General features: G+C 48.2%; 1 protein-coding gene and 1 pseudogene across 2 annotated transcripts in view; one reads left to right on the top strand and one right to left on the bottom strand.

The window, feature by feature from the left end:
* The window catches only part of LOC144105552 (uncharacterized), a 64,206-nt gene that overhangs the window by 22,136 nt on the left and 15,115 nt on the right, over window positions 1–26,955 (bottom strand). Inside the window, exons 2-5 of one of the 2 annotated variants that reach the window (XM_077638670.1) lie at window positions 23,557–23,708; window positions 20,522–20,586; window positions 19,358–19,444; window positions 17,517–18,731 (exon numbers count right to left, since the gene is read on the bottom strand). In XM_077638670.1, coding sequence (XP_077494796.1) covers window positions 18,601–18,731; window positions 19,358–19,444; window positions 20,522–20,586; window positions 23,557–23,708 — 435 coding nt within the window. In that variant the 3' untranslated portion in view covers window positions 17,517–18,600. Of the gene's footprint in view, window positions 1–17,516; window positions 18,732–19,357; window positions 19,445–20,521; window positions 20,587–23,556; window positions 23,709–26,955 lie in introns of those variants that run through there. The other variant, XM_077638669.1, reaches the window with a different exon arrangement.
* LOC144105791 (U2 spliceosomal RNA) lies at window positions 17,385–17,558 on the top strand (annotated as a pseudogene).

Here is a 26,955-nt window from a genome sequence, read left to right as displayed (position 1 = left end):
AACGTTCGGCTTTGGCTCGAAGCTAGTGAAACCAGAATGTGTCGGATCGGCATCGAAACATCGGTTCTCTAACGAATCCTTGGTCGAGCGTCGCTCGCTTTCCCCAATTCTCCTCCCAACAAGGCATATCTCTGCCAGAATGTTCGCGTTATCAGTGCAGGTGCTGTCCACTCTACGCGGGTAAGCATGGTTGCACCTTATCTGCAGAAAGGAGCTCGCGGATTTCCGGGCCCCTTATCCCAGAATAGATATCTCTGCGGTGTAAATAACGTGATGCCAAACGGTTATGGCCTGGCTGGCAAAATCATCCTGTTTTGCTCCTGAACCGGTTTCGCATGCGTCAAGCGTTAATTAATTAATTAATTGGTTTTTTGGGGAAAGGAAATGGCGCTGTATCTGCCTAATATATCGTTGGACACCTGAACCGCGCCGTAAGGGAAGGGATAAAGGGGGGAGTGAAAGAAGAAAGGAAGAAGAGGTGCCGTAGTGGAGGGCTCCGGAATAATTTCGACCACCAGGGGATCTTTAACGTGCACTGACATCGCACAGCACACGGGCGCCTTAGCGTTTTTCCTCCATAAAAACGCAGCCGCCGCGGTCGGGTTCGAACCCGGGAACTCCGGATCAGTAGTCGAGCGCCCTAACCACTGAGCCACCGCGGCGAGGCATGCGTCAAGCGTTCCCCAACCGTCTTTTTTCTCCCAATTAGATACGCCTCGGTGTGCGCCACACCTAGTCGCACCTCCTGCACTACGCTTCCAAAAGTCGCACATTTCAATTAAAAAAATGCTTGGAAAAAGCGCTATAATAATACATACATAAAATATATATTACATAAAAGTATATATATTATATAAAATATATAAAGAACATAAAAAAGCAGAGCTCATAATGAGACTTTTTCGGAAACCATAGTAGGTGTGGAATTTTCGCTTTCAAACCCCTGACATCATGACAATTCAGGTGCGCTGCCGTTTTTGAGTTCAGAAAGAGCACACGTGGTCGGTGTAGCGGCGGTGGCCATCTTCTATTAAATTGCAATTTTTATTATTTTTAACAATAAACCACTGCTAGCAACTTTGTCCAGAACAGTTGGTAGCCGCTTGTGCAATGACGAAATTCGCGTTCAAAGTCACCACGAATAGCAACACGACGATCTCAGTGCTTTTGCAAACCACACATCTCACACTTTCACCCAAGTCTGATTTGTTGCGTTGGTGAAATTATAATCAGTGAAGGAGACATGAAACGAAGTATTTCAGCAGTAATTAATTTACTGAAGTGACTATCGCTCATAAATAAACTAAAGAATTCGGCGATGCCGATAGCAAGAAACGTGCTCGGTGGTCATCGAAGAGGAACCTTCAAGATATGGCGCTAAAAACAAATACAAGAACCCAGAATGATATCGAAATAGTTGCGCCTGACTGCATTCCTTAGAGATAAAGCTGATCGCATCTCGCATAACAGCGATATTCCTGCGCGCCAACGGTTTTGAACTCGAACAAACAAGTAGTAGAATGGTTTCGCGGCACTTCTTTTGTCAAAGAAGCATCGGCAGGATGCTTAGACGAAAAGTAAGGCCAACAGCAGCAAAGACAATGCAAAATAAACACTGGCAGTGTAAACAATTAGAGCGCAAAAAGCTTTTCACAGAGGCCGCGTCGTCGAATCGACGTCCACACTTGTACACGGTCACTAGGCTTGTATTGCGTGTGGCGACGGAAGAATACGCGGAATACGGAATAGCCGGCCAAAGTGCGGAAGGGGAGGTGTTCGCAAGGTGTGTCAAAAGATGACTCACACTCATCTGTTCTGGCTAGGCTAAACCAACCCACCCTATCATTGTAAATGTATTTTCGCAGAAAAGATGGCAGGGAGATTAGGGGGACCCAAACCGGAAAACGTACTTTTCCTTGTGGCAGCTGAGTGGTGGGTTACTGGAAAAAGGTCCATTCTGTGACCACCACCCCTTGAGACGGGTTATTCTTTTGTGCTTCGGTCTCCCTGCTTTGGAAGGATATACACAGAAAGTTCTCGGCCCTACTTTTTGTTCGCGGAAGAACTAATACTTGCCAGTCGCGGTCGAGGAAATGTCGCGGTAGATTTTACACACCTGGAGGGGTAATAGAAGTTCCCTCCTTTTTCTGGTACCTAAGTGCTGCCATCTATGGACAGAAAACTTACAAATCTGAGTTGCCTCGTAGCTGGTTAGCCCTCTTAAATTGAGCGCGGCTGACAGCGGCGGGCATTCTGTTGGACGACCGCCGAGCATTCTTGTTGCTAGGCCGCCACCAATTGATTCTGTCCATTGTGGGCGCAAGTTAGGCCAAATAAAAAGTTTCGTTTAGACACCATTTTCGCAGCCTTTCTGCTTTCCGTACTGCAATCACCACTTCGTGACAATATTGTGAATTACTTCTTCGGCCACTGAAAAGCGAGAAAATTACTGAACGAATCTCGCCAGGAAGTCCCTATGAGCGGAGCCGCTCCTAGTGCCTGTCTGTCTGTCTGTTGTTGTTGCCAGGAAGAAAGAAAGAAAAGAAAAGGAAAGTGCACAGGCCTGCTCACTGGCTCAAGCCGAGCCACAATCGCTACCACGTGCAGATAGTAGGAGAGTTGAAAGATGGGATAGAAAGACAGGATAATAAAGACGCGCTAAAGACAAGGCCGATCCCGGAGGTAGTGCGATACCGGGCCAACCGGTGGCGGGAGTGAAGCATCCTTCAAACTCTCCGCCACATTTTCAAAAATAAGTCGGACTTCTAACAAATGCTCTACGGGGTCCGGGCTCCTAGTGTCCTCTCTATGTTCATGAGGAGCGGACGCCGGCGTCGAGGAGAGTGGACGCATGCTACGTGCGCTCCGCAAATTTTCGATGTTTTCGTCGGTTTTGTCGTTTGTGCTCGCAAACTACTGAGCTATTTCAACGCCGGAAGTCTTCGCGACCACCGGGATACCACTCTTTCGGCAAGTGCAGCCCTCTTTTGCAATTTCTACAGACTTTTGGACTCACGCCACCCGGCCAGGCTGCTAAGCCTAACCTGGTGAGCGGCTCTTCGAGCCGCCCGCCGAGCGGACGCACAGGCTGGCTTGTCGCGGTGTAACTCAGCTGCGCCATGTCTCGCATGGAAGTAACTGTGGAAGGAGAGAGTATCCAGCCTGAAGAGCTCCACTCTCAAGTAGGTTGGTTTAAGGTTAATTATTCCAAAGCCAAGGCCCTCTCGAAGACAGGGGAGGGAGAGCAAGCTGGCGACCCGACCCGAGATGGGAGGCAAGACAAAGCTTCAGCGCACATAATGGCGATAAAGAGAGAGGGAAGGAAGCTGGCGAGGCAATCTGTTGGCACGCAGCAGACGCGCCTCTCCCCCGAGCTTCATAAAATAGTGCTCAGACCGAAAGGGGGTCTCAAACTGATCATGGAACGCACTGACGCAACAGTGGCGGACGCGGTGAAGATAGCGGCAGGTTTTAAACCGGCGGACGTTAAGGAAGATGTCGTGCTCGTCAACCACAAGCAAAACTCGATTCTCATAGGCACTGACAGCCAGGAGAGGATGCAAAGGTACCTGAAAATCGGCTCCATTCCAACGCCAAAGGGACGCGTTGACGCGTTCGTCTACCTGGCTACTCCTGACGGCTGTGGGAAAGGAGTTATACATGGAATTCCGGTCTCGCACACCGTGGAATTCATTCAAGATATGTTGAAGTGCTCGCGTAACCCGGGGGTGATGGGAGTCAGGAGACTTGGGCGTGAGTCTCGCAGCGTGTTGTTACTCTTTGAAGATGAGACAGTGCCGCACTGGATTTATTATGGAGGTATGCCGCTACGCTGCCATCTCTACAAGAAAAAATATGAGGTCTGTGTGACATGTGGCCAACTCGGACATCGAGCCGACGTATGCCCGAACCCAGACAACATTAAGTGCCGAGGATGTGGTATGAGCAACCCCCCTCGGGAACATACTTGTGACCCAAAGTGTGCCCTATGTGGGAAAGGGCACATACTCGGAGACAGGAAGTGCCGGGAACTGTACAGAACCCCGCACATAATTAAGAAGCGACAGTGGAAGGAACGAACGCAAGACAATGAGAGCAAGGCAACAACAGACAGCGAGAACAACGCATCTGGACGACAGAGCAGACCAAGAACCAGGGCAGAAGGGGGATTTCACATGCGACAGGACTCCTTCCCGCGCCTGGTGTCGGGGACAGGCTCTGGTGGTCACTGCCAGTCCACGGGACGCTCCAACTCCCGAGGTCGCTCGGGTTCCCGGGACCGCCTCAGCTGCAAGGGCCCTTCCAGCTCCCAGGGTCGTTCCAGTTCCCGGGGTCGTTCCGGCTCCCGGGGTCGTTCCAGCTCCAGGGGCCACTCCAGCTCTCGCAAGCGCTCCGCTTCCAGGGGGCGGGACAACACTGGCAACAAATGGAACATCGGAGCCCGGCCCAAAATCGAGGGACGCTCTGAGTGTCATCAGCAAGGGTCAACGCCGCCCACGGACAAGACCAACGTGCCGGATGACCACAAGAGGGTGAGCTTTGTAGATAAGGTCTCCCATACTCATCCACCCGGTGGGTCTGAGGACATCTTACAACTTAAACGCATGGTGGAAAAATTAACCGGGGCGGTTACGGCCCTTCAAAATGAAAACGCGGAACTTAGGAAGCAGCTGACGCTTAAGATCCAGATAGATAGGAAACGACAGGAAGCCGAAAAACCTCCACATAATACCCAGGAGAGTACGATGGTGGTGGAGAAATCCCTACCATCACCCAGCAAGAGAAAATCGTTGGAGGGCGCACAACCCGAACTTACGCTGGAGGAAGTCTGCCATAAACTGGAGACCAACATTCAGACCCAGATTCAGGCCCTGGATACCAAAATACAAGCGCAATTTCAGGCATTGGAAACGAACATGCAAAACCAAATTCAGTCGATTCTCTCCGCAATACAGGGACTCACAGACGTAACACAAGGACACAGGAATGAGCTCTTAGCCATCAATATATGGCAGCAAACTGTGGAACATACCATTCAGCAAATTCAACATGGTCATATACACAAAGAATAACAACTACTTGCTGTGGCAATGGAACTGCCGGGGGTATCGGCGGAAAAGGCCGATCCTCCAGCAGCTCCTTGCGTCTCTGAAGGTCCACCCAGAGGTTATCGCCCTCCAGGAGACTGGAGGCGCGTCAAAATTAATTGGTTATCAAGCTTTTAACGCCACAGGCGACAAACCTAATGTTACCACATTCGTTAGAAGGAACATTACGGCCATTGAACATGACACGGGCATCCGCCACATAGAGCACGTCCTCGTCGAACTTATTCCGGCTACAAAGACTCAACGCAGTCTTTTCATTCTGAATATTTATAGCACTCCACGTCAAAAGAAAGTTAAATTCGACTCCCTCTTCAGGAAAGTGATGCGTATAAGCAACAAGCACGCACTGGTTATTCTAGGTGACTTCAATGCCCACCACCCTGCGTGGGGCTACCCGCGGCCCTGTACGAAGGGGAGAGAGCTATGGCTAGACATACAGCAAATGGGCTTCACCCTGCTCACGGATCCTCTTACCCCCACAAGAATGGGTAACAGCGTGTGCGCTGACACGTCCCCAGACCTCACCCTGGTGAAGAATGCGGGTACAGCTAATTGGTCCAACTCCTTGCTAAACCTAGGCAGTGACCATTACATACTTGTCACGGAAACTGACGTTGGCCCTGCCAAGCGCCAAACGCGCTCCCCGCATATTATCGAATGGGACGCTTTCCGCGACGCTCGTAACCAGGACGGGAGAAAGGCAGAAATCACAAACATAGAACAATGGGCGGAGGAACTCCGCAGGGACGCCAAGAATGCGACTAAAACGCTCGACGACAACGCGGAACTTGAAGTACTAGACAGCCGCCTTCTTCATATGTGGGAGGCCAAAGCTAGTATGGAAAAGCGTTTAAAGAGACAAAAGTGGAATCGCAATCTCAGAAGACGCCTAGCGCGCCACAACAAAGAGATTGAGGCATATGCACTTAGACTCTGCGATCAGAACTGGGAAACAATGTGCGACAAGCTTGAGGGCAATATCGGCGTCGCCAAAACATGGAACCTCCTTCGGCACCTCCTCGATCCAGAAGGTAGCAAATTAACACAGCGACAAAATTTACAGAAATTAGGTTATAAATTTGAAGGTTCGGAGCAGGAACTCCTCGATGCAATTCGTTGTCGATATATAGGCTCCGCCACCAAAACTACCTTACCGCGCTATGAGGGTAAATCCAACAGCGACCTAGACGCCCCTATTCACGAATTCGAGGTTCGAGCAGAAATACTAAAACTGAAAGCCAAATCAGCCCCCGGACCCGATGGTGTAACCAACAAAATGCTTAGAAACCTAGATGACAAATCTATAACGGCGCTGACCAATTTCATGCAAGAATGCTGGGAGAAGGGTGAGATTCCCCAACAATGGAAAACCGCTAAGGTTATTTTCATACCTAAGCCAGGGAAACCGCTCAATCTAGAAAATCTAAGGCCTATATCCCTCACCTCTTGCGTTGGAAAACTGATGGAACATGTCATACAAACGCGACTAACCAATTTCATGGAAGACAACGACTTATACCCCCATTCGATGATAGGTTTTAGATCGCATTTGTCCACGCAAGATGTCATGATACAGCTCACACATGACATATTAGACATTAATCGCTGGATGCGAAAGTAATAGTGGGACTTGATCTCACTAAAGCTTTTGATAATGTAAAACACGAGGCGATACTAGAAAACCTGGCTCTTTTAAACGTCGGGGAGCGCACATACAACTACATTGCCAATTTCCTTTCGGACAGGATAGCGCGCATCCACTTTGGTGAAAGTCAGTCTCAAGACATACACTTGGGCAGCATAGGCACCCCTCAGGGTTCGGTACTTTCCCCTATTCTCTTCAACGTGGCCATGATACGGCTCCCGAAGAGACTGGAGGGGATAGATGGCTTGACTTTCTGCATGTATGCGGACGATATCACCATGTGGATGACCCGTGGCCACGACGCGCACATCGAAAGTACGCTACAGAAGGCCATAAATGAGGTCGAAAACTATGTCAGCCGTAGGGGCTTGCAATGCTCGCCGCAGAAGTCTGAACTTCTTTTTTATAGACCTCTGCATCAAAGACAAACTAGAACCATCCCTAACATCAAATTACAAACTCAAGGGGCGGAGATTCCTCATGTTGAAAAAATCAGAATTTTAGGAATGATTATACAAAGCAACGGGTATAACGGTGATGCAATAACTAAGATGGAAAACTGCGCGCAACAAACTATGCGGCTCATACAGCGGATTGCCAACAGAAGACACGGCATGAAAGAGCATAATCTCCTACGGCTGGTACAGGCGTTCGTAGTAAGCCGTATCTCGTATGCTGCCCCCTTCCTTGATCTTAAAGTTTCAGAAAAGGAAAAAATAAATGGAATTATCAGGCGATGCACGAAACAAGCTCTAGGATTGCCGATCCGTACATCCACTCACCGCCTCCTAGAGCTGGGAATGCATAATACCCTGGAAGAAATTACGGAAGCAGTGAGAACGTCCCAAATCGAACGCTTAGCCGGGACCACAACCGGCAGGGCCATTCTAGAAAAACTCAATCTTAGCCGAGATAACAGAACAACCGCCAAAGTTGACATGCTCGGAAAAATTCGAGACAATATAGTTGTACCCCCATTACCCAGGAATATGCATCCTATTCATCACTCAGTGCGCCGGGCCAAGCGGGCAGAGGCGCTAGAGAAACGCTTCCGCTCCTACAAAGACGAGGACGTGGTCTACGTGGATGCCGCTGAGTATGGTAAGAACACGATGACCGTCGCGGTCGTCAATAATAAACAACTCCTCAAAATAAGTGCCTCCATACTCTCGGGTAACCCAGAGACTGCAGAGGAAGCTGCCATAGCACTGGCTCGTGTAGGCACAAAAGCGAGATACATCATCAGTGACTCCAAAGTTGCCATACTAAATTTCAGCAGGGGCCGGGTCTCCCCTCTAACGAATACAATTCTAAGCCGTCATGTAATAGACCGGAAAATTACGCTAGTCTGGACACCAGCACATGCATCCCTGCCTGGTAATGAGACGGCCCACGAGTTCGCCCGAGGCTTTTCTTTCCGGGCGGACCCGAGCGAGGTGGTCTTTACAGACAGGGATCGCATGGTGACCTACAGAGAAATTACACAACACTATCGTTTGCAACGAGCTAGACTTCCTCCAGCGGATAGATCCTTGTCCAGATACCAAGCCATCAACTGGCGCCGGTTACAAACTTACACATTTCCAAACCCGGCCCTCTGGAGTCTTATGTACCCAGGGCAATTTTCAGAAAAATGCGCGAACTGCGAACTTAGGGCCACCTTGGACCACATACTATGGGAATGTCCTCATGCTCCCCGGGAGGGACGAGGTATTAACACAAAAGATCAATGGGAGACCTTACTACTGAGCTCCGACCCGGCGACTCAGTTACAACTCGTCCGACTGGCCGAAGCCGCCGCCGAGAGTCAAGACCTTTCGGCCGTCGTCTAGGCGGGTAGCCCTCTGGCTACCCTCTTTCTGTTGGATATTAAAAGTTTTCCTATCCTGTCTATGTTCATGAGCTCCTCTTAGCGCTAGGCCCTGTACTGGGTAAAAAAATTGAGTTTTACTTGATCAACAAATTTCTTGAGAAGAAAAGCCTCATCTTACTCGCCGGATTCCTATGAGACCTCATCTCGGGTAGAATTTTTGATCTGTTGTTCTAAATCATATAATTAAATTCGCAGTACATTGCAAATGATTCCTGGAGTCAGCAATATCTTTCCCGCTCGAAAAATTGAAAACTGGTTTTTGAGGGAAGGAAACTGTACAGTAACTGTCTCACATATCTCGGTGGACACCCGACCCGCAGAGTAAGGAAGGCATAAAGGAAGGAGTGAAAAAAATAATGAATGAAGAGGGGCCGTAGTGGAGGGCTCCGGAGGAAGAGAAGAAAACTTTGATAAGGCAAATGAAAATTCTTTTTTTGGGGAAAGGAAATGACACAGTATCTGCCTCACATTTCTGCTGACACCTGAGACACCTGAACCGCTCCGTAAGGAAAGGGATAAAGGAGCGAGTGAAAGAAGAAAGGAATAAGGAGGTGGCGTAGTTGAGGGGCTCCGGAAAAATTTAGATCATCTGGGGGTATTTAATGCAATGACATCGCACAGCACAGGGGCGGCTTTGCATTTCGCCTCCTTCGAAACGTGGCCGCTGCAGTTGGGTTCGATTGCGGTTACTCCGGATCAGTAGCCGAGTACCATTTGCATTTCGCCCGAGCCGCCTGAGCAGGCAATCGTTTTAAGCATAATCCGCGTTGGTGAACGTCAATTGAACGCTGTGTGTCCGAACATTTGCCAGTGACCTCCACTATGGCACCACTTTCTTCATACTGTAACGTGAAGATGTGCACACCAAAAGGGAAAAATATATTTACAGGGAAACAGCTTACAGCCACGCAGCCGAACACCCGGGCATGCGAAGCCCAGCAGCAGAAACGCACTTCGTCCTCTTCGCGTTCCAAGCGCGAGCGCACCAAGCACGAGCGTTCCAAGCACAAGCACAACCGTAGCATAACTCCCGGCGGCAAAAGCACCGTCCCGGTGCTAAGTGGATGATGTAGCAGGCGTGTGGTACGGTTTGAGACGGACTACATGAACGACGTCCGTCAAAGGGCTAGTGGACGACGTCGGAGCATGAAGAGGTGTAATCTCGTAGGTCACGTCGGTCACCTGACGGAGAACTCGATAAGGGCCACTGTACTGACGTAGAAGTTTCTCAGAGAGACCGACATGGCGAGAAGGAGACCAAAGGAGGACGAGTGAGCCCGGCGGATAGTGTACTGGGCGATGCCGGCGGTCGTAAACTGACTTCTGGTAGGTCTGAGATGCGGTGAGCCGGTCTCGGGCGATTTCACGGGCCATAGTTGCTCGGGAGATGGCGTCACGTGCATACTCTGTGGTCGAGGCAGTAGAACTCGGTAGTAATGTATCCAATGGCAGCGCAGGATGCCGACCAAACAGAAGGTAGAAAGGAGAATAGCCGGTGGTATCATGCCGCGACGAATTATAAGCAAATGTTACATAAGGCAAGGCAACGTCCCAATCGCGGTGGTCGGGCGAGACATACATGGATAGCATATCGGTCAGAGTCCTGTTGAGGCGCTCGGTAAGCCCGTTCGTCTGGGGATGGTAAGCTGTAGTGAGCTTATGCTGCGTGCCACAGGACCGGAGGATATCGTCAACTACTCGGGACAAAAAGTAGCGGCCGCGGTCCGTCAGCAATTGGTGTGGAGCGCCGTGGTGAAGGATTACGTTCTGCAATAGGAAGTCGGCGACATCGGTTGCGCAACTTGTTGGTAACGCACGCGTGATAGCGTACCGGGTCGCATAGTCGGTCGCGACAGCAATCCAACGGTTGCCGGAGCAGGACGTCGGGAAAGGTCCGAGAAGGTCGAGTCCAACACGGTAGAATGGTTCGAGAGGTACGTGAATAGGCTGTAGAAGGCCAGCAGGCAACGTTGATGGTCTCTTCCTGCGTTGACAGAGGTCGCAGGAGGCAACGTAACGCCGAACAGAGCGGTACAGACCAGGCCAAAAGAAGCGGCGTCGGACCCGATCGTATGTGCGGGAGACGCCGAGGTGGCCTGCGGTCGGTAGGTCGTGTAGTTCCGCTAGGACAGATGAACGGAGACGCTGGGGAACGACTAGCAGGAGCGGATGTCCGTCAGGACGAAGGTTGCGGCGGTATAGGACGCCATCCTGAATGACGAACAGTTGCAATGAAGGATCTCGGCTGGCACAGTTGAGGCGATCAATGAGAATACGCAAGGAAGAGTCTTGTCGCTGCTCGTCCGCGATGTTAACCAGATCGGAGATAGCGAAGAGGCACGGGCCGAGGTCGTTGTCTCCAGGATCAGGCGGCTCTACAGGGTGCCGAGACAGGCAGTCGGCGTCTTGATGGAGACGCCCTGACTTGTAATGAACAGTGTAAGAATACTCTTGGAGGCGCAACGTCCAACGTCCGAGCCGGCCTGTGGGGTCTTTCAGTGAAGACAGCCAACAAAGGGCGTGGTGATCGGTCACTACGGAGAATGGACGGCCAAACAGGTACGGTCGGAACTTAGCTACGGCCCAAACAAGAGCTAGACACTCGCGCTCTGTAATTGAGTAATTTCGCTCACCTGTAGAAAGGAGGCGGCTGGCATATGCAATAACGCGTTCTTGCCCTTGGTGACGTTGGGCTAGCACGGCGCCAATCCCATAACCGCAGGCGTCTGTGCGAACTTCAGTCGGAGCCGACGGATCAAAATGGGCCAGAATAGGTGGGGAGGTGAGTAAGTCGACTAGCGAAGAAAAGGCCTCCTCTTGGGCAGGGCCCCAGGTAAAAGGGGTGTCTTTCTTTAGAAGGTCGGTCAGGGGGCGAGCGGTGCCGGCAAAATTTTTGATGAAACGGCGGAAGTACGAGCAGAGGCCGACGAAGCTGCGCACATCCGTAGACGACTGGGGAATAGGGAAGTCCTTGACGGCTTTAACTTTAACAGGATCCGGGCGGACACCAGAAGCGTCGACTAGATGTCCGAGAATGGTGAGTTGGCGGCGACCGAATTGACATTTCGACGAATTGAGCTGTAGCCCGGCTCGACGGAAGACAGAAAGAATGCTCGCCAGTCTTTCGAGGTGCGTGGTAAACGTGGGCGAAAAAACCACAACATCGTCGAGGTAACATAGACATGTGGACCATTTAAAGCCGCGAAGCAAGGAGTCCATCATTCTTTCGAAGGTAGCTGGCGCATTACAGAGACCGAATGGCATAACTTTAAACTGATATAAGCCGTCCGGTGTGACGAATGCCTTTTTTTGGCGGTCATTGTCATCAACAGAGATTTGCCAATACCCGGACCGAAGGTCAATTGAAGAGAAAAATTTGGCTCCGTGAAGGCAGTCCAAAGCATCGTCTATTCTTGGGAGTGGATAGACGTCTTTTTTTGTTATGTTGTTTAGGTGCCGGTAATCAACGCAAAAGCGCCAGCTGCCGTCCTTCTTTTTAACCAGCACAACTGGTGAGGCCCAAGGGCTCGACGAGGGCTCTATGATGTCTTTACGGAGCATCTTGTCCACCTCTTGCTGTATGATGGTGCGTTCTGTACTGGACACTCTGTAGGGTCGTCTGTGAATAGGAGCTGCGTCACCGGTGTTGATGCGATGCGTGACCACAGATGTTCGAGCCAAAGGGCGGTCATCGAAGTCAAAGATGTCGCGAAAAGACGACAGAAGATACCGAAGGTCGTGAGCTTGCCCTGGTAAGAGGTCAGCAGCAATCATTTTTGCATATTCATCAGGTGGTGGGACGTCAGAGTCGCGGCAGTTCGACGAGGGTGGGACGCTTCTCACCGCCGATACGACGCATTCGGCAGCAGGGCACAGCGTGACGAGCGACATACCTTGTGGGAGCGGCTGAACGTAAGAGGCAAAGTTGAGAACCGGAAGGGACGCTTGATTTGCCGACATGGTGACAACTGTATGCGCAAGGGCAACACTGCGTGTAAAGGGCACATCAGGAACCGGAGTAATGATGTAGTCACCATCGGGAACTGGCGGGACCGAGGAGAAACGGACATAAGTGGCGGCATCGGGGTCCAGGCGGACAAAGTCGGCGGTGCACAGTCGGTGAACAATTGGATCCGGTGGCTCTGAAGGAACAGGTAGAGCGAGTTGAACGATGCTTGTGGCGCAATCTATAAGGGCGGAATGGTCGGTGAGAAAGTCAAGGCCGAGAATGATGTCATGAGGGCAGTGTTCGAGGACAGTGAAGAGCGCAGAAGTATGGCGGCCGGCTATTGAAACACGAGCAGTACACATTCCGACGACAATAGACATACCGCCATCTGCAACACGGACCACAGTTGAGGGGGCAGGAGTGAGCACTTTCCTTAGGCGACGGCGAAGACGAGCATTCATGACTGAGACGTGCGCTCCAGTGTCGATCAGAGCGGTAACAGGGACCCCGTCCACGTCGACGTTAAGGATGTTCCGATGAGCATGAAGAGTTAAAGGAGGGTTTTCTGGTCGGGTCGTCAGAGCAGCATCACCCCAGACGCTGCAGCCATCAGTTTTCCGACCGGGAGCGGGCATATGGGGCCGGCGACGAAGGGCGGCGAGGTCGGGGCGATGGAGATTGACGGCTCTGAGGTGACGACGAACGGTTGGTAAGCGGGGTCTGAGCGTTGTGGCCAGAAGAGGTCGTTTCCGAGGGCGAGGGAGAGCGGCGGGAATATGCAGAACCCGGCGGGTAGCGGCTGTAGGTCGAGGACGGACGGCTTCGGCAGTGTCGAGATATGTGGCCAACTCGGGAGCAGTTAAAGCAGATGGGCCTGTCATCAGGTGTTCTCCATTCATCTGGATTGCGGCTGCGTCGAGGGTAGTATGCACGTTCAGAACCGAGCTCCGGGGACATGCGGCGAGCTTATGGGGCACTAACTGAGCAAACAGGTTGAATCCCAAGATCGGCAAATTCTTTGCGAACGACAGCCTGTATAAGGGATACTGCTGGAGTACTGTCTGTTGCGGGTGGATGAAACGCAACGGGGGACATTGCCTCTACTTCTTGGCGCACAAGCCGTGTCAGGCTCTCAGATGTCGGCAGACGGCTCGGTGGAGTCGAGTCTACACAGGACGACGTCGCAGTCGTATTCGGCAACCGCGTGAACTGCGGAGAAATTCGGCGGCTCTTCGCTTGTTCGAACCGGCGGCATTCCTTGATGATTGCGTCAACCGTTCCGCAGTCCTTGTATACAAGAAGGTTAAAGGCGTCATCTGCGATGCCTTTGAGCACGTGACCTACTTTGTCGCACTCTGACATAGTGGCGTCGACTTTCATGCAGAGAGCTAATATGTCCTGAATGTATGATACATAGGACTCTGTGGACGTTTGTGCACGGCATGCGAGCTCCTTCTTCGCAGCGAGCTGACGCCCGAATGGCTTACCAAACAGGTCACAAAGCTTGCGCTTGCAGAGATCCCAGCTGGTGAGTTCATCCTCGTGGGTCTCGAACCATACCCTGGCAGTGCCCGTCAGGTAGAAGATGACGTTGGCCAACTTTAGGGTCGGGTCCCACCTGTTGTGTGTGCTCACGCGCTCGTACATTGCGAGCCAGTCCTCCACGTCGACGCCGTCCGTTCCGTTGAAGGTCCCAGGATCTCTCGGATGGGCAATGATGAACGCCGGGTTGGCGGACGCCGACGGAGCGGCCCCTTCGCTGGTCATGGTTGAAGAGCCGGCGAGCTGACGACCGCTGCGAAGTTCCGTGCTTGCTGTGGCTGTACCCCGCACCTCCACCAATAATGTAACGTGAAGATGTGCACACCAAAAGGGAAAAATATATTTACAGGGAAACAGCTTACAGCCACGCAGCCGAACACCCGGGCACGCGAAGCCCAGCAGCAGAAACGCACTTCGTCCTCTTCGCGTTCCAAGCGCGAGCGCACCAAGCACGAGCGTTCCAAGCACAAGCACAACCGTAGCAATACTTTCGCTGTCTACTTGCGGCAGTTCTTATCCGTCCCTGTAGACAAACTGCATGGGCGTTGGCCCTTACTAGGAAGGGATGACACCTGGAAACACCTGGATCTGAAAATGAAACGCCGAGGCGCCCGTGTACATGTTCAAGAACCCCAGGTGGTCAAAATTATTCTGGAGACCTCCACTGCGGCACCTCTTTCTTCCTTTTTATGCGTTGCATATTGCAATCACTCAGTTCAGCCCTTGGGCTCGGCCGGGCAGCCACCAAACCACGTGACGTGACGTCGCGGCAGCCGGAGGAAAAGCTGGGCCCCAACTGGCGCGGTCGCGCGCGGCCGCAGCCACCAACTGACTCCCGCTCCTCCCGCTAGGGGCGCTGCGCTATGATTGACGTCACGGCATATGTATAAAAGAGCTGCGGTCCTTCGCCGGGACAGTCTTATAACCCTGTCACACGGGCATTTCGAGGGCCCTCGAACCGATAGTCTATCGACTCAAAGGCGATCGAGCGCTGCTAGACGGGCAGTTTCAATGGCGATCGAGTCAATAGCCTATCGAGTTAACGGCGCAGCACGGAACTCCATCGAGATATGCAACGCATTCTTGGCTTAACCAAGCTAAGCCTGGCCATTTTTTTTTCTTTCACTCCCTTCTTTGACACTTTCCTCAAGGCACGGTTCAAGTGGCCCTTTGATATATATATATATATATATATATATATATATATATATATATATATATATATATATATATATATATATAATTCAAAGTTAAAAACGCTTCATTTAGGCATAGATTTATTTTGAGTCGACGTTTCGGACAGAGCCTGTCCTTTCTCAAGACTGAGGTTACAGGGGTCTTCTTCCTCTTCTTAAGGAGTTGGCACTGGCACACATGTACGACACATGAACAAAAGAAACAAACGGAGGCAAAGAATACTAGAAAAGATACAGATAGAAAGGAAAAAAAGGGGGAACAAATAAAAAAGAAAAACGTGTTGTCCCCCGCCGCCCACCCCGAAGCCGCGGGGAGCCGACCCCGGACGAGGGAAACAAAAAAAAAGGAAAACACGGAGCGGGAGGGGATAATGGCTACCCATCAAGGCAACAGAGCGGCGGCGTGTAAGGTGGACAGGAGCAGACGGTGGCGGGATCGCCCAACACACAAAAGTTAGACGCGTGCACTCGCGTGCCCCGACCATAAAGAGTAAACAAATAAACAGAATAAAATGCAGACAGGGCCGGAGCTTCCGTTATCTGGAACCACTTCGGCAGCCAGAGCCAAGGCCGAATCAGCGGCGCCGTGAGCTTAACTAAACACACGTGCACTGTGCATGAAAACACCCAGACACACAGCAGTAAAACGTCCGAGCTCATGCCAGTGTCGTGTGGCGGCTAAATGACAATGGCGGGAGCATTTAAGCGAGTAAGGTGTACAGAAACAGACGGTGGCGGAATTGTCCAACATATATAAGTTGGAGATGCTTGCACTCGCGTGACCTGGCCAGAAAAAGTAAACAAATAAGCAAAATAAAATGCAGACAGGACAGGAGACTTCCGTCATCTGGAACCATTTCCGCAGCCCGAGTCAAGGTAGAATCAGCGGCGCCGTGAGCTTAACTACACACACGTGCACTGTGCCTGAAAACACCCACAAAAGAAAAAAAAGTGGAAAAACATCCGAGTTCGGCCAAGTGTGGTGTGGGAGGTAAATATAAATATATATATATATATATATATATATATATATATATATATATATATATATATATATATATATATATATATATATATATATATATATATATATGAGACAGCTACTGCGTCATTTCCTTTCGCAAAAAACTCGATCATATGTGGATCTTCAACGTGCACTGACATCGAACCCGACCGCGGCAGCTGCGTTTCGATGGAGTAATAATAATAATAATTGGTTTTGGGGGAAAGGAAATGGCGCAGTATCTGTTTCATATATCATTGGACACCTGAACCGCGCCGTAAGGTAAGAGATAAAGGAGGGAGTGAAAGAAGAAAGGAAGAAGAGGTGCCGTAGTGGAGGGCTCCGGAATAATTTCGACCACCTGGGGATCTTTACCGTGCACTGACATCGCACAGCACACGGGCGCCTTAGCGTTTTTCCTCCATAAAAACGCAGCCGCCGCGGTCGGGTTCGAACCCGGGAACTCCGGATCAGTAGTCGAGCGCCCTAACCACTGAGCCACCGTGGTGGGGCCGTTTCGATGGAGGCGGAATGCAAAAGGCGCCCGTGTGCAGTGCAATGTTAGTGCACGTTAAAGATACACCGGGGGTTGAAATTACTCCAGAGCCCTCCACTACAGCACATCCTTCTTCCTTTCTTCTTTCACTCCCTCCTTTATCCCTTCCCTTACGGTGCGGTTCAGGTGTCCCCCGACATATGTGAGACAGATACAGTGCCATTTCCTTTCCCCAAAACCATTTTTATTTCTTTTTTTTTACGTGCACCGACATCGCACAGCACGCGGGTGCCTTTCCGTTTGGCCTCCATCGAAACGCGGCCCCCGCGGTCAGGATCGAACTCGAGTAGCCGAGAATCCGACGTTCAGCCGAGCTACAGGCGTTCCACCACGCTCCGTCGCCGCCGCCGGGAGCGGTTCGGGTGTCCACCGATTCATGTGACACAGTGAATGTGCCGCTTTCATTCCTCAAGAACAGTTTTCAAAACCAATCAATTTTATTAAAAATCAAAGGAAAGGCGCATAGCGGGCCCCCTGCAAAACTGTACAGCTCAGTCGGATCCTTCCACATTATCTCTCCCCGTTCTTTTTCCTTTCCGTGTTATCTGATTTATATCTGATACGGGTCCCATTTGGACCCAAGATATTACTTATTTTTGGGAATATGGCGGAGTGCTTGAAGCTTGCTTCACCTCCGCCACAGGTTAGCCCGGTATTGCACTGCCTCCAGGATCGGCCTAGTACACTATAGCGCGCGTCTTTTATTTGCGCCTGTTATTTCTATCTTTGCTCTCCTATATTAATAGTATGTCAATATATGTGCTTGACTGGAATTTTCCCACGTGCCATGCAATCAGCAAAGTTAACAGTTATATCCAAGAAAGGTGATAGGAACAGGATGTCAAATTATCGTCCTCTATTCGTTTTACCAGTTTTTTCCAAAGGCCCGGAGAAGATAATTTGGAAGCGCCTATCCTCATTTACTGACCGTCATAGCCTTAGACGTTGAGCCCAACATGGGTTTCTGAAGAACAAATCGACTCAGCTGGCACTTTCGGCTCAAAAAGAATTTATTCAGGAGAATTTTGAACACAAAAACACGGTGTTTGTACTGTATATTGAACTTGGACCGAATATATATATTGAGTAATAACTTTGCGAACCATTAGCGTCTTCTTTCTGTATCCTGTCCTCTGAGGGAGGGCTGAATGCACACACTAAGAGCGCCGAACAACGCAGTACCAATGCTGTCGTTCAGAAGAAAAAAAATGAAGACAGTCACCAACGCAATAGTTTATCAACGGCAGCGAACAAAAGAGAATGCTACAAAGCGATTTTTAAACATATACTGCCGGTCACGGGAATCACGTGGCATGCCACAGAACAGTAACACATTTATTTATTTAAAATGTGAACAGCCTTCTAAAGGCTCCAAGTTACGACAAATCATGTAGCTGGGAAGGTGTGTGTTTTTCACGTTCTTTTTTATTGGATCTAAAAGGAAATACCGCGCAAAAGGAGCGCTCATGAATATATGATTAGCACACTCTAACTTACTAGCTACCTAATTGGATGGTGGCCCCAATACTGAGTACATAGGCGTTCGTTCTCTGTTTTGGTTTGTTTGCAACGTCTAGGAGATGAGTGACTGCCAATGTTGTTTAAAAAGCCGATAACATAAAAGATAAATTTGCAAATCTCAGAATGAATGTTAAAAGCTTAAGTTGGTTGTATCTCTTGGCTGCTGTGTCATGTTGATTTTATTGAAACGCAGCTCTGACCAGGCTTTTATAGAACCATGTCTGCGCAGGTATCCTTGTCATAGGTCAGCGTTCCATCATCACAGTTATCTTGGAACTGGTCGATGCAAATTTGAGGGGTGTTTTCTGTTGCTGCTCTTGTCACCCACAGGACGCACTCTGCGAATGTAGTAAGGAGATATAGTTAATAATGGCGTGAAAACATTACGCAATTTTCAGCGAAAGTTTGGTACACACAGCTCTAGTGTGCACCGCTTCCGGCCGTTAACCGGTACTGCACTCAGCACCTCCAAAGGGCGGCATGTTCACTAGGGTCTACGGTTGCGACGTGTTCACTGTATTTCTCGCACAGCCTGCCATAGGCAGGTTTCGGTATGAAACAAGTGAGATCAGAAAGAAAAAGTTCCTTGAGGAAGCGAACACAGCATTCTAACTTTAATTTGTGTACAAAACTTACTGGCCAGAAAAATGAGTTCTTCTAACAAATAGATGGTTTTTTATCTCTTACATTCCACGTTATGTTTTCTTAACAGACTAAAGCAGGTAAACATTATGGACCGCAGCCTAATAACTGTAAACCATTTCATCGAGGTGATCTTGAGCGGAAAGATCCTGAGTAGCAACTTTGCCCTGCCGCTTTCAAACAAATCATATATCTGGCACAAAGCTCGTGAGAGCTTGTCCGAGAGTCTTCTATCCCCACAGCCATCTGTCATCTATTCTAGGATTGCGAAACAGACTGAAGATTCGATTTCTTCTGCACAATCTCTCCCCTTATCGCTTACCTTGATGATTCAAGATCGGAAACTCCAGCACAATGCAGTTTTTGTAGTCTGAGTAAAAGTAATGGTTGGTTAGTGGGTGGTCATTGTCTGTAAATATTATAAATAAGAATTGATCTGTTAGTTGGTGGTCGTAATCTGTAAAACAATTCAATAAAGCCGTAAATTGTATTGTTCGGCTTGAACGTGTCCAAATGGCGTATTTCGCAAATGTTAAAAGCTTTCTAAAGGCTCCAAGTTACACCGAATCTTGTAGTTGGTAAGTTGTGTCGTTATCAGGTTTATTTTAGTGGATTTAAAAGAAAATAACTTGCGAAAGCGGCACTCATGTTAGTTTGGATGCATTATGGAGCTTCATTGCTATAAATTTCAGCGCTCAATATGTGGCCCACAAAAAGGGATTTTTTTTTTTATGAGTGGGCGTTGTTCGGTCTTTTAGATCTCCTCACCTGCTGTCCAAACAAAGCGTTGCAATCATTGGTCCGATGATGGCAACAACTACCAGTGCTGAGAGTACCGCGCTATTCTTTTCATATAAGAAGTACTTTATCATGTGAAGAGCTAATGTTATCTACTTCCTGGAATGTGGCACATGCAGGGCTCAGTAAGTGGGACGGACAATTACACTATTACCAAAGTCATTTATTCGAAGGTTTACTGGAAAGTGTTTGGAGGAAAGTTTCCTCCAAACACCTTCCAGTGAAGATTCAAATGACTTTGTTAACAGCGCCATTGGTCACATCTTTCAGCCTTGTCTTCATAACGATGGCGCAAGAGTACAAATATGAACTCAAGATACCGGACATTTTCTAGCTGCCATGGCTACTTTATGAAAACCAGTAACATGGTAGAGCCAATGATTTTCAAGCAGAAGATGAATCAAACCAAATAAGCGCGCTTTCATCTCACACCAGCGTTATCACATTGAACAGGTTACTTCATAGTCCTCTTTCCTTTGTATGTTCATAGTATTATCAGCGATGTTTTTATCGTTGTAGTCGCTCCTATTTCGGAAGTCCCTTGCAAGACAATATTGATATGCGGTTACAGGTTGTCTGCAGGATAACTTTTCAGAGAGCTGTTACTTGTCTTGTAATTTAGGGTGTTTCTATTCACTAATAATCAGATTATGTGAACTGTCTATTGCTGCAGCATGTTCCTGTTTACCGTTATTAATGACGACCACATTTGTGTCAGGCGTTGGTCCTTGCCGTAAGTGGTAAGTGAAATTCCTGCAACAAGAACAAAAAACGGTTAGTCAGGGGGAGCTGCCATTCTGGCCCCACCGACAAGAAGAAAAAAAATCGGGTGGGGGGGGGGGCACTTTGTTGACCTAAAGTGCGGTGAGGTGAAAACCTTTAGCGCACTGTTGCGGTCTGTCACTGATTTGTGGTTAAGATGTTCATTAACTACACAATTTTTTGTGAATCATAAATGCTGGAGACACTGGAGGGCGTATGGGAGGCATCCGTCTGATTAGACGCCTTTTTAGCAAACTCTCTCCAGCGTCCTAGAGAAGGGGAACTACATATGCGTTGGCAGGAAGTGCCGTAGTCGTTAGCACGCTCGGCTGCGGAACGGTAGGATGGTGGTTCGAATCCCATCGTGCATTAAGATTTTTTTTCTTATCGAGTTGCTGAAGAGCATGACATCGGACGGACAGGCTCATGGCCACGAGTATGAGCCATTAAATGCTTTCGCCTTAAAAACGCGCAGAGAAAGGGGATAGTCTGTGCTGGACGAGCAGCAAGTCTCCGTTTCTACCATCGGATAATGAGTGGAAGTTACGCCACCGCGTCGCCACTCAAAGGTGCGATGTGTCTGCGGTCGCCTTCACTTAGGGAGCGATTTATCCTCCGATCGAATACACCTTTAAAAGCTATGAGGGCTCTTAAGCGATCTTTGAGATGAAATGCAGTGACATTAGAGCTAAAGTGGCTGTTTGGGCTTTTTGGTCAGTGTTCATGGTTAAAGAATGCAGTGCGAAAAGACAAGGACAAACGAAGAAGTGCACAGGACTGGCGCTGACTACCAACACATCTATTCAGAGAAAAGAGCAGCTTTTATGATGCCGTCCAAAACCCACGTGACCAAATAAAACAGCAGTCGTGGGAAAACTATCTAACCCAGATACACATCGTTACACACAATATCAAAGTAACAGCACATCGAGGCGACGCTACGTCAGCCCCGAACCCAATACTTGAGGACCAGGAAGAGCCATAAGATACCAGCATAAAAAAAAGGAAGAGTTATCGACTTTTTACGCCTTCGCAGCACGAAGCAAAGTCTTGTTATTTCGAACTTTTTAACTTTTCTATGACTCTGTATGGCTTTGAGCGGTTGACTCAGCTTTAGCGTAGCGTTTTGTTTTGTTTTGTTTTGTTAAGCGTTTCGCCCCTTGACTCTGCTTTGCTTCGACTTTTGACACAGTTTTGCGGTGACTATGTTGTTGTTTTTGCCTTTTTTTTGGTAGTTTGTTCCTTGTTTCTGTCATTTGCCTCGTGCTGCGAGGGCGTAAAAAGTCGCTAACTCTTCCTTCTGTAGGCTGGTATCTTATGGCTCTTCCTGCAAACTTCTTAATCTCATCCGCCCACCTAACCTTCTGCCGCCCCCTGCTACGCTTGCCTCCCCTTGGAATCCACTCCGTTGCCCTGAAGGAGGTAGTGGCTATCTTACCTTCGCATTACATGCCCCAGCCAAGCCATTTCTTCCTCTTGATTTCGACTAGGATGTCATTAGCACTCGTTAGTTCCCTCACCCACTCTGCCCGCTTCCGGTCTCTTAACGTTACGCCTATTATTTTTCTTTCCATAGCTCGTCGCGTTGTCCTTAACTTAAGCTGAACCCTTTTCGTTAGCCTCCACGTTTCGGCCCCGTAGGTGAGTGCCGGTAAGATAGAGCTGTTGTACACTTTTCTCTTGAGGGATATTGGCAAACTACCATTCATGATCTGAGAGAACCTGCCATATGCGTTCCACCCAATTCTTATCCTTCTAGTTATTTCCCTCTCATGATCCAGATCAGCCGTCACTACCAGCCCTAAGTAGACATATTTCTTTACTACTTCCAGCACCTCGCTACCAATTGTGGACGGCTTTTGCCCTGCTAGACCGTGTTGGATCTATTGATAACCACGAAAGTTCGATACACACTCAAAACGAAAAGGTTTGACATACACTGCATAGGAAACTGAATGAGCTACTTTTGTGGTTTCGTTTTTGAAAACTAACCTATAGAAAATAACAGCAGCGTGAATGGATGAAGGACTGAAGGCCGGACGGTCCCGACCCGTAATTCGAGGCCCTGCAGAGTGCTATAAGCACTGCTAAGGTGAGTTTTTATACATTTTCTGGGCCGCCTGTTAGCGAGACGTGCGATTTAAGTGCCTAGTCGTATAGAAAGAACGACTCCTACTTAGAAATGACGTCATGATCGCGTGTAGAACAAGCACAAGTGTAGCACTGGGGTGTATGAGCTTTAGCAGCGTTCGATAAGAGCTTTGGAGCTCTTGTCGCACCACCTGCCGCGCGATAATGAGCGAGTGCTTGAGCACGCCCTACAGACAATCTAATTAAAGGAGAAAAAGTATGAAAGCGAAGTCTTCGTCGAATTCCTATAGTGAAGTTGGAAAGTTCTCGTTTGACATAACGTCACCATTTGTCAGTAAAAATCGTGTTTAAAAGTTTGTCAACATCACCCGCGGCGCGCCGAAACGGGTGGTAAAAGCATTTCTTGCCTAGAAAATTGCCAAAATGGTTCATTTTCGCTGCCCTCAAGGCTTCACTGAGTTTCGTGTACCGACAGCCTTTCTTAACAAGAGATTTCTTCACCTGATGCGCCTGGATTACTAAACTGCATTAAAAAGACCGCAGCGGTGACCAAGTGGTTGAGCATCCGCCTTGCATGCGGGTGGTGCGCGGTTCAATCCCCAGTGCCGCCGGATACCCACCGGTGATACAATAGGTGCAAGCTTTCCCCTGGTCTGGTGCTCGGCTTATAAAGGGTGAAATGCTTGGAAATGTGTCTTTGACCCCATCTTGAGAAGTCGAAAATACCTTGTGCCGTGGCGCTCTTTGGCCATAGATGCCTTTGCGCCATAAAAATCCATATTCATCACAACTGCATTAAAGTCATCGAAAAAGTGAAGCAGACTAATTCGCTTAGTAAAAATATGTCCTAACGGTCCAGTTAAAACGTACGTAATGTGGCCATTCGCGCCCTTGAAAGCGAGAATATAAGTTGCTCTCGGGGGGTCCATGCTGAATTCCGTCCGTGTCGCGGCCAGGCAGTCGAGATCTCCATCCTTGTCGATGTCGTAGAGAGCAACGCCATATGGAGAAATCGCAAGCGCCTGGAACCAAAAATGTGCGCCTGCTGAGTATATCTGCGTGACTAATGCCTCTTTCTCATTGTAACTTCCCCAAGCGCTATTCATGACACATGTTAATTTATTTATTTCCACAGTACTGTAGCCTTGTAACAGGCCGTAAACAAGAAATAGACATACTAAATAATCACAAAATAGTCAATTCGAAATACAGAATAAATGCGTCAAAAATAGACTCTCTCACACTTCGAAGACAATACTGGCAACCATTTTACGAGAACAGAAAAGAATTAAACCAAGCGAGGAGTCCACAATCATTGTACATAAATTTTCAAACACTTTCAAATAGAAAGACACGACCCAGTTTGAACATTGCAAGAAAAGAAGGATAACAAAACGCACTGGCTACACAGTGCGAACCAGTTTTTACAATGGAGTGTGACAGTGAATCACCATCAGGATTTATCTTCATGACAACAGAAAGGATTTAAGTTGATATAACAATGTCACCAATTAGGATTTTACAACCTCGGATGGAAGTTTGTTCTAGTCACTGACTGTACACGGAAAGAATGAAAGCTTGAAAACTTCGGTACGAGAAGAAAAATCACTTAATTTTTAAAAAAAAAAATGGAACGCGTCGGCATTCTGGTAGCAGTCTGGAACAGTCTGGTAACTTCCCTTGAAACACACAATCGCAAATGTCTAGTCCTGTGTTCATGTTACTGACGGATGATAATGATAATCCAAACAACAAATGGTGCATAATTGATAGCAGTCGCAACTTCATCGACGGCGTTTTCATCTGAAGCCAAAAAGGGGAGTCAAGTAATATACATACGCAACAACTCGCACCTGCAGCCGCATCCGAGAAACCTTGAGAAAGGAGTAGTTGACCTCGTTGCATGTGGATGATGTAAATATTTCATTGATTGATTGACTGATGCCTACTTAAAATTTGAACCGGCGACAGGCAATAATCAATCAATCAATCAATCAATCAATCAATCAATCAATCAATCAATCAATCAATCAATCAATCAATCAATCTTTATTTTTCGGTGCCCAGGAACAACCCAAAGGTCTTGGTGCTGGTACACCATTCACACGCACAAAATGTAAATTTATTTCACTACAAAGGAAGACACTCAGGGGAGGTAATGCAGCAGTCAGGGCGATAGAAAGACATATAAACTAGGCGTGACAGCAAGCATGAAGCAAAAAAGCGAAAACAAGAAAACAGCGATAACAGCGGTAAATGAAAACAGCTAGAACAGGCAACAGACATATAAATAACTAATGAAACAATAAACAAAGAGAATGAACGACCGATAACAGCCAAGTACAGCATATAGCAAAATACAAACAAGAATAAAGCCAATACTAATATGAACGAATATGAAACCTCTGAAATACAAACTAGAAATACAATCATACACAATAAGAAACGTAATTAGTGAACGCGTTACAGTCAATCAGGCGTGAGTATACAGTATTAAAGAAATAATATTAATGAAAACAAGTACACGTGATGAACAATTAAGGAGAGAAAAAACAATATAATACCGGTGCAAACGCACAAGTGTAGTAAAGACAAAATGCATGAAAGGGGAAGTTATGTATGAGAAAAAGAGTGCTCAAAGGGGAACGTCACGGACATCCAATATAAAGGAAGGGAGAGAATTTTCGAATATATCTAGGTGAGGACAAAGAGAATTAAACAACTTTTACATTCTGTCCAGAGGGGAGAGGGAGTGCAGGAGCGCAGAAACTTGGAATGGTCTGAATTCCCTTATGCTCTTTCGCGGTACACGCAAAAGGATACGCGCTAGGAGCTGAGGGCATAGAATGTGACCATGAAGAAGTTTATACAAGAAAATTATATCTGCCCTCACGCGACGGCAGCTAAGAGAAGGAAGCTGCAGTGAGTTACTCCGTCTGGGACGAGAGCTGGAAGTTTTGCAAGAAAACCGATGTTGAAATATGCGTAAAAACTTTAGCTGAACTCTGTCGATTTTTACACAGTTCGACTGGCAAGTGCCGTTCCAAACAACAGACGCATATTCCAAAAGCGGCAAGCATATGGAGAGGTAGAGCTTTAAGAAAGGAAGTGGGGATCGAAACTCTCTCGAAAGCCTGCAGATGAAGCCGAGTGTACGCATAGCCCGTAGAGCAATGCGTTTTGTATAAGAGGAGAAGCTGAGGCTACGGTCGAAAAGTACGCCGAGGTCATTAATTTCATCAACCCTGGGCAGCGGCCTACCATTCACAGAATAAGAGTAGAGAAGACTGTGCGTTTTACGCGTAAATGAGACTACCTTGGTTTTAGATGAATTGAGAGTGAGCCCATTCTTCAAGCACCAATCAGAGAAGGCGGATATGTCAGATTGCAATGACAAGCAATCGTGAAGAGTATGTATTGCCTTGAACATTTTTATATCGTCCGCATAAAGGAGAAATGAGGAGTTTTTGACCACGGAGGAAACGTCATTGATAAAAACAGAGAACAGAAGCGGGCCTAATACCGATCCCTGAGGAACTCCGCTGGTTGGAGTGTAAACAAATGAGGTCTGTCCATTTACACTGACAAAGCAGGACCGATCAAGAAGATAGTTGCGTAGGAGGGCTACAATTGAAACGTCGATCTCAAACAGCAGAAGCTTTTGAAGAAGTAATGAGTGAGTAACAACGTCGAAAGCTTTGCTCAAATCACAGTACACAGCGTCTACCTGACTCCTCTGAAGGACTTCAGCTGATGTATACGTCATAAAAGTCACAAGGTTAGTTGTAGTAGAACGACCTTTTATGAAACCATGCTGATTATGAATGATTACATTTTTGAGGTGGAAGGAAAGTACTTTGTGCAAAGCTAATTCAAAAAGCTTAGAGGTTGCACAAAGAAGAGAAATGGGGCGGTAGTTCGAAACATCAGATTTGTTTCCTGATTTGAAGACAGGGAAAACACGCGCCGTTTTCCACACGCGGGGAAAGGCAGAATTTTTCAAACAGTTATTAAATATCGTGGTTAAAACAGGGACGAAGGTACTATTGAAGGCTTTTATTATGGCGGCTGGAATGCCATCAGGTCCAGGGGATAAAGATGGTTTCAAACACTTAAGACTCTCACTTACTAACTTCTCGTCGAGAAGAACGGAATTATGTGCACCAGCTGGAAGGCACACGGAGTCGAAAAGTGGAGATTTGTACACGGAGGAAAAGTGTTGAGCAAAGCCGTCAGCGACATTCCGAATTTCATTCCCATGAGAGTCAA

The sequence above is a fragment of the Amblyomma americanum genome, chromosome 9, assembly GCF_052857255.1.
Source record: "Amblyomma americanum isolate KBUSLIRL-KWMA chromosome 9, ASM5285725v1, whole genome shotgun sequence".
Classification (NCBI taxonomy): Eukaryota; Metazoa; Arthropoda; class Arachnida; order Ixodida; family Ixodidae; genus Amblyomma; species Amblyomma americanum.
Note: the sequence above shows the minus strand (reverse complement) of the source record. Positions and strands in the feature narration are given on the sequence as shown.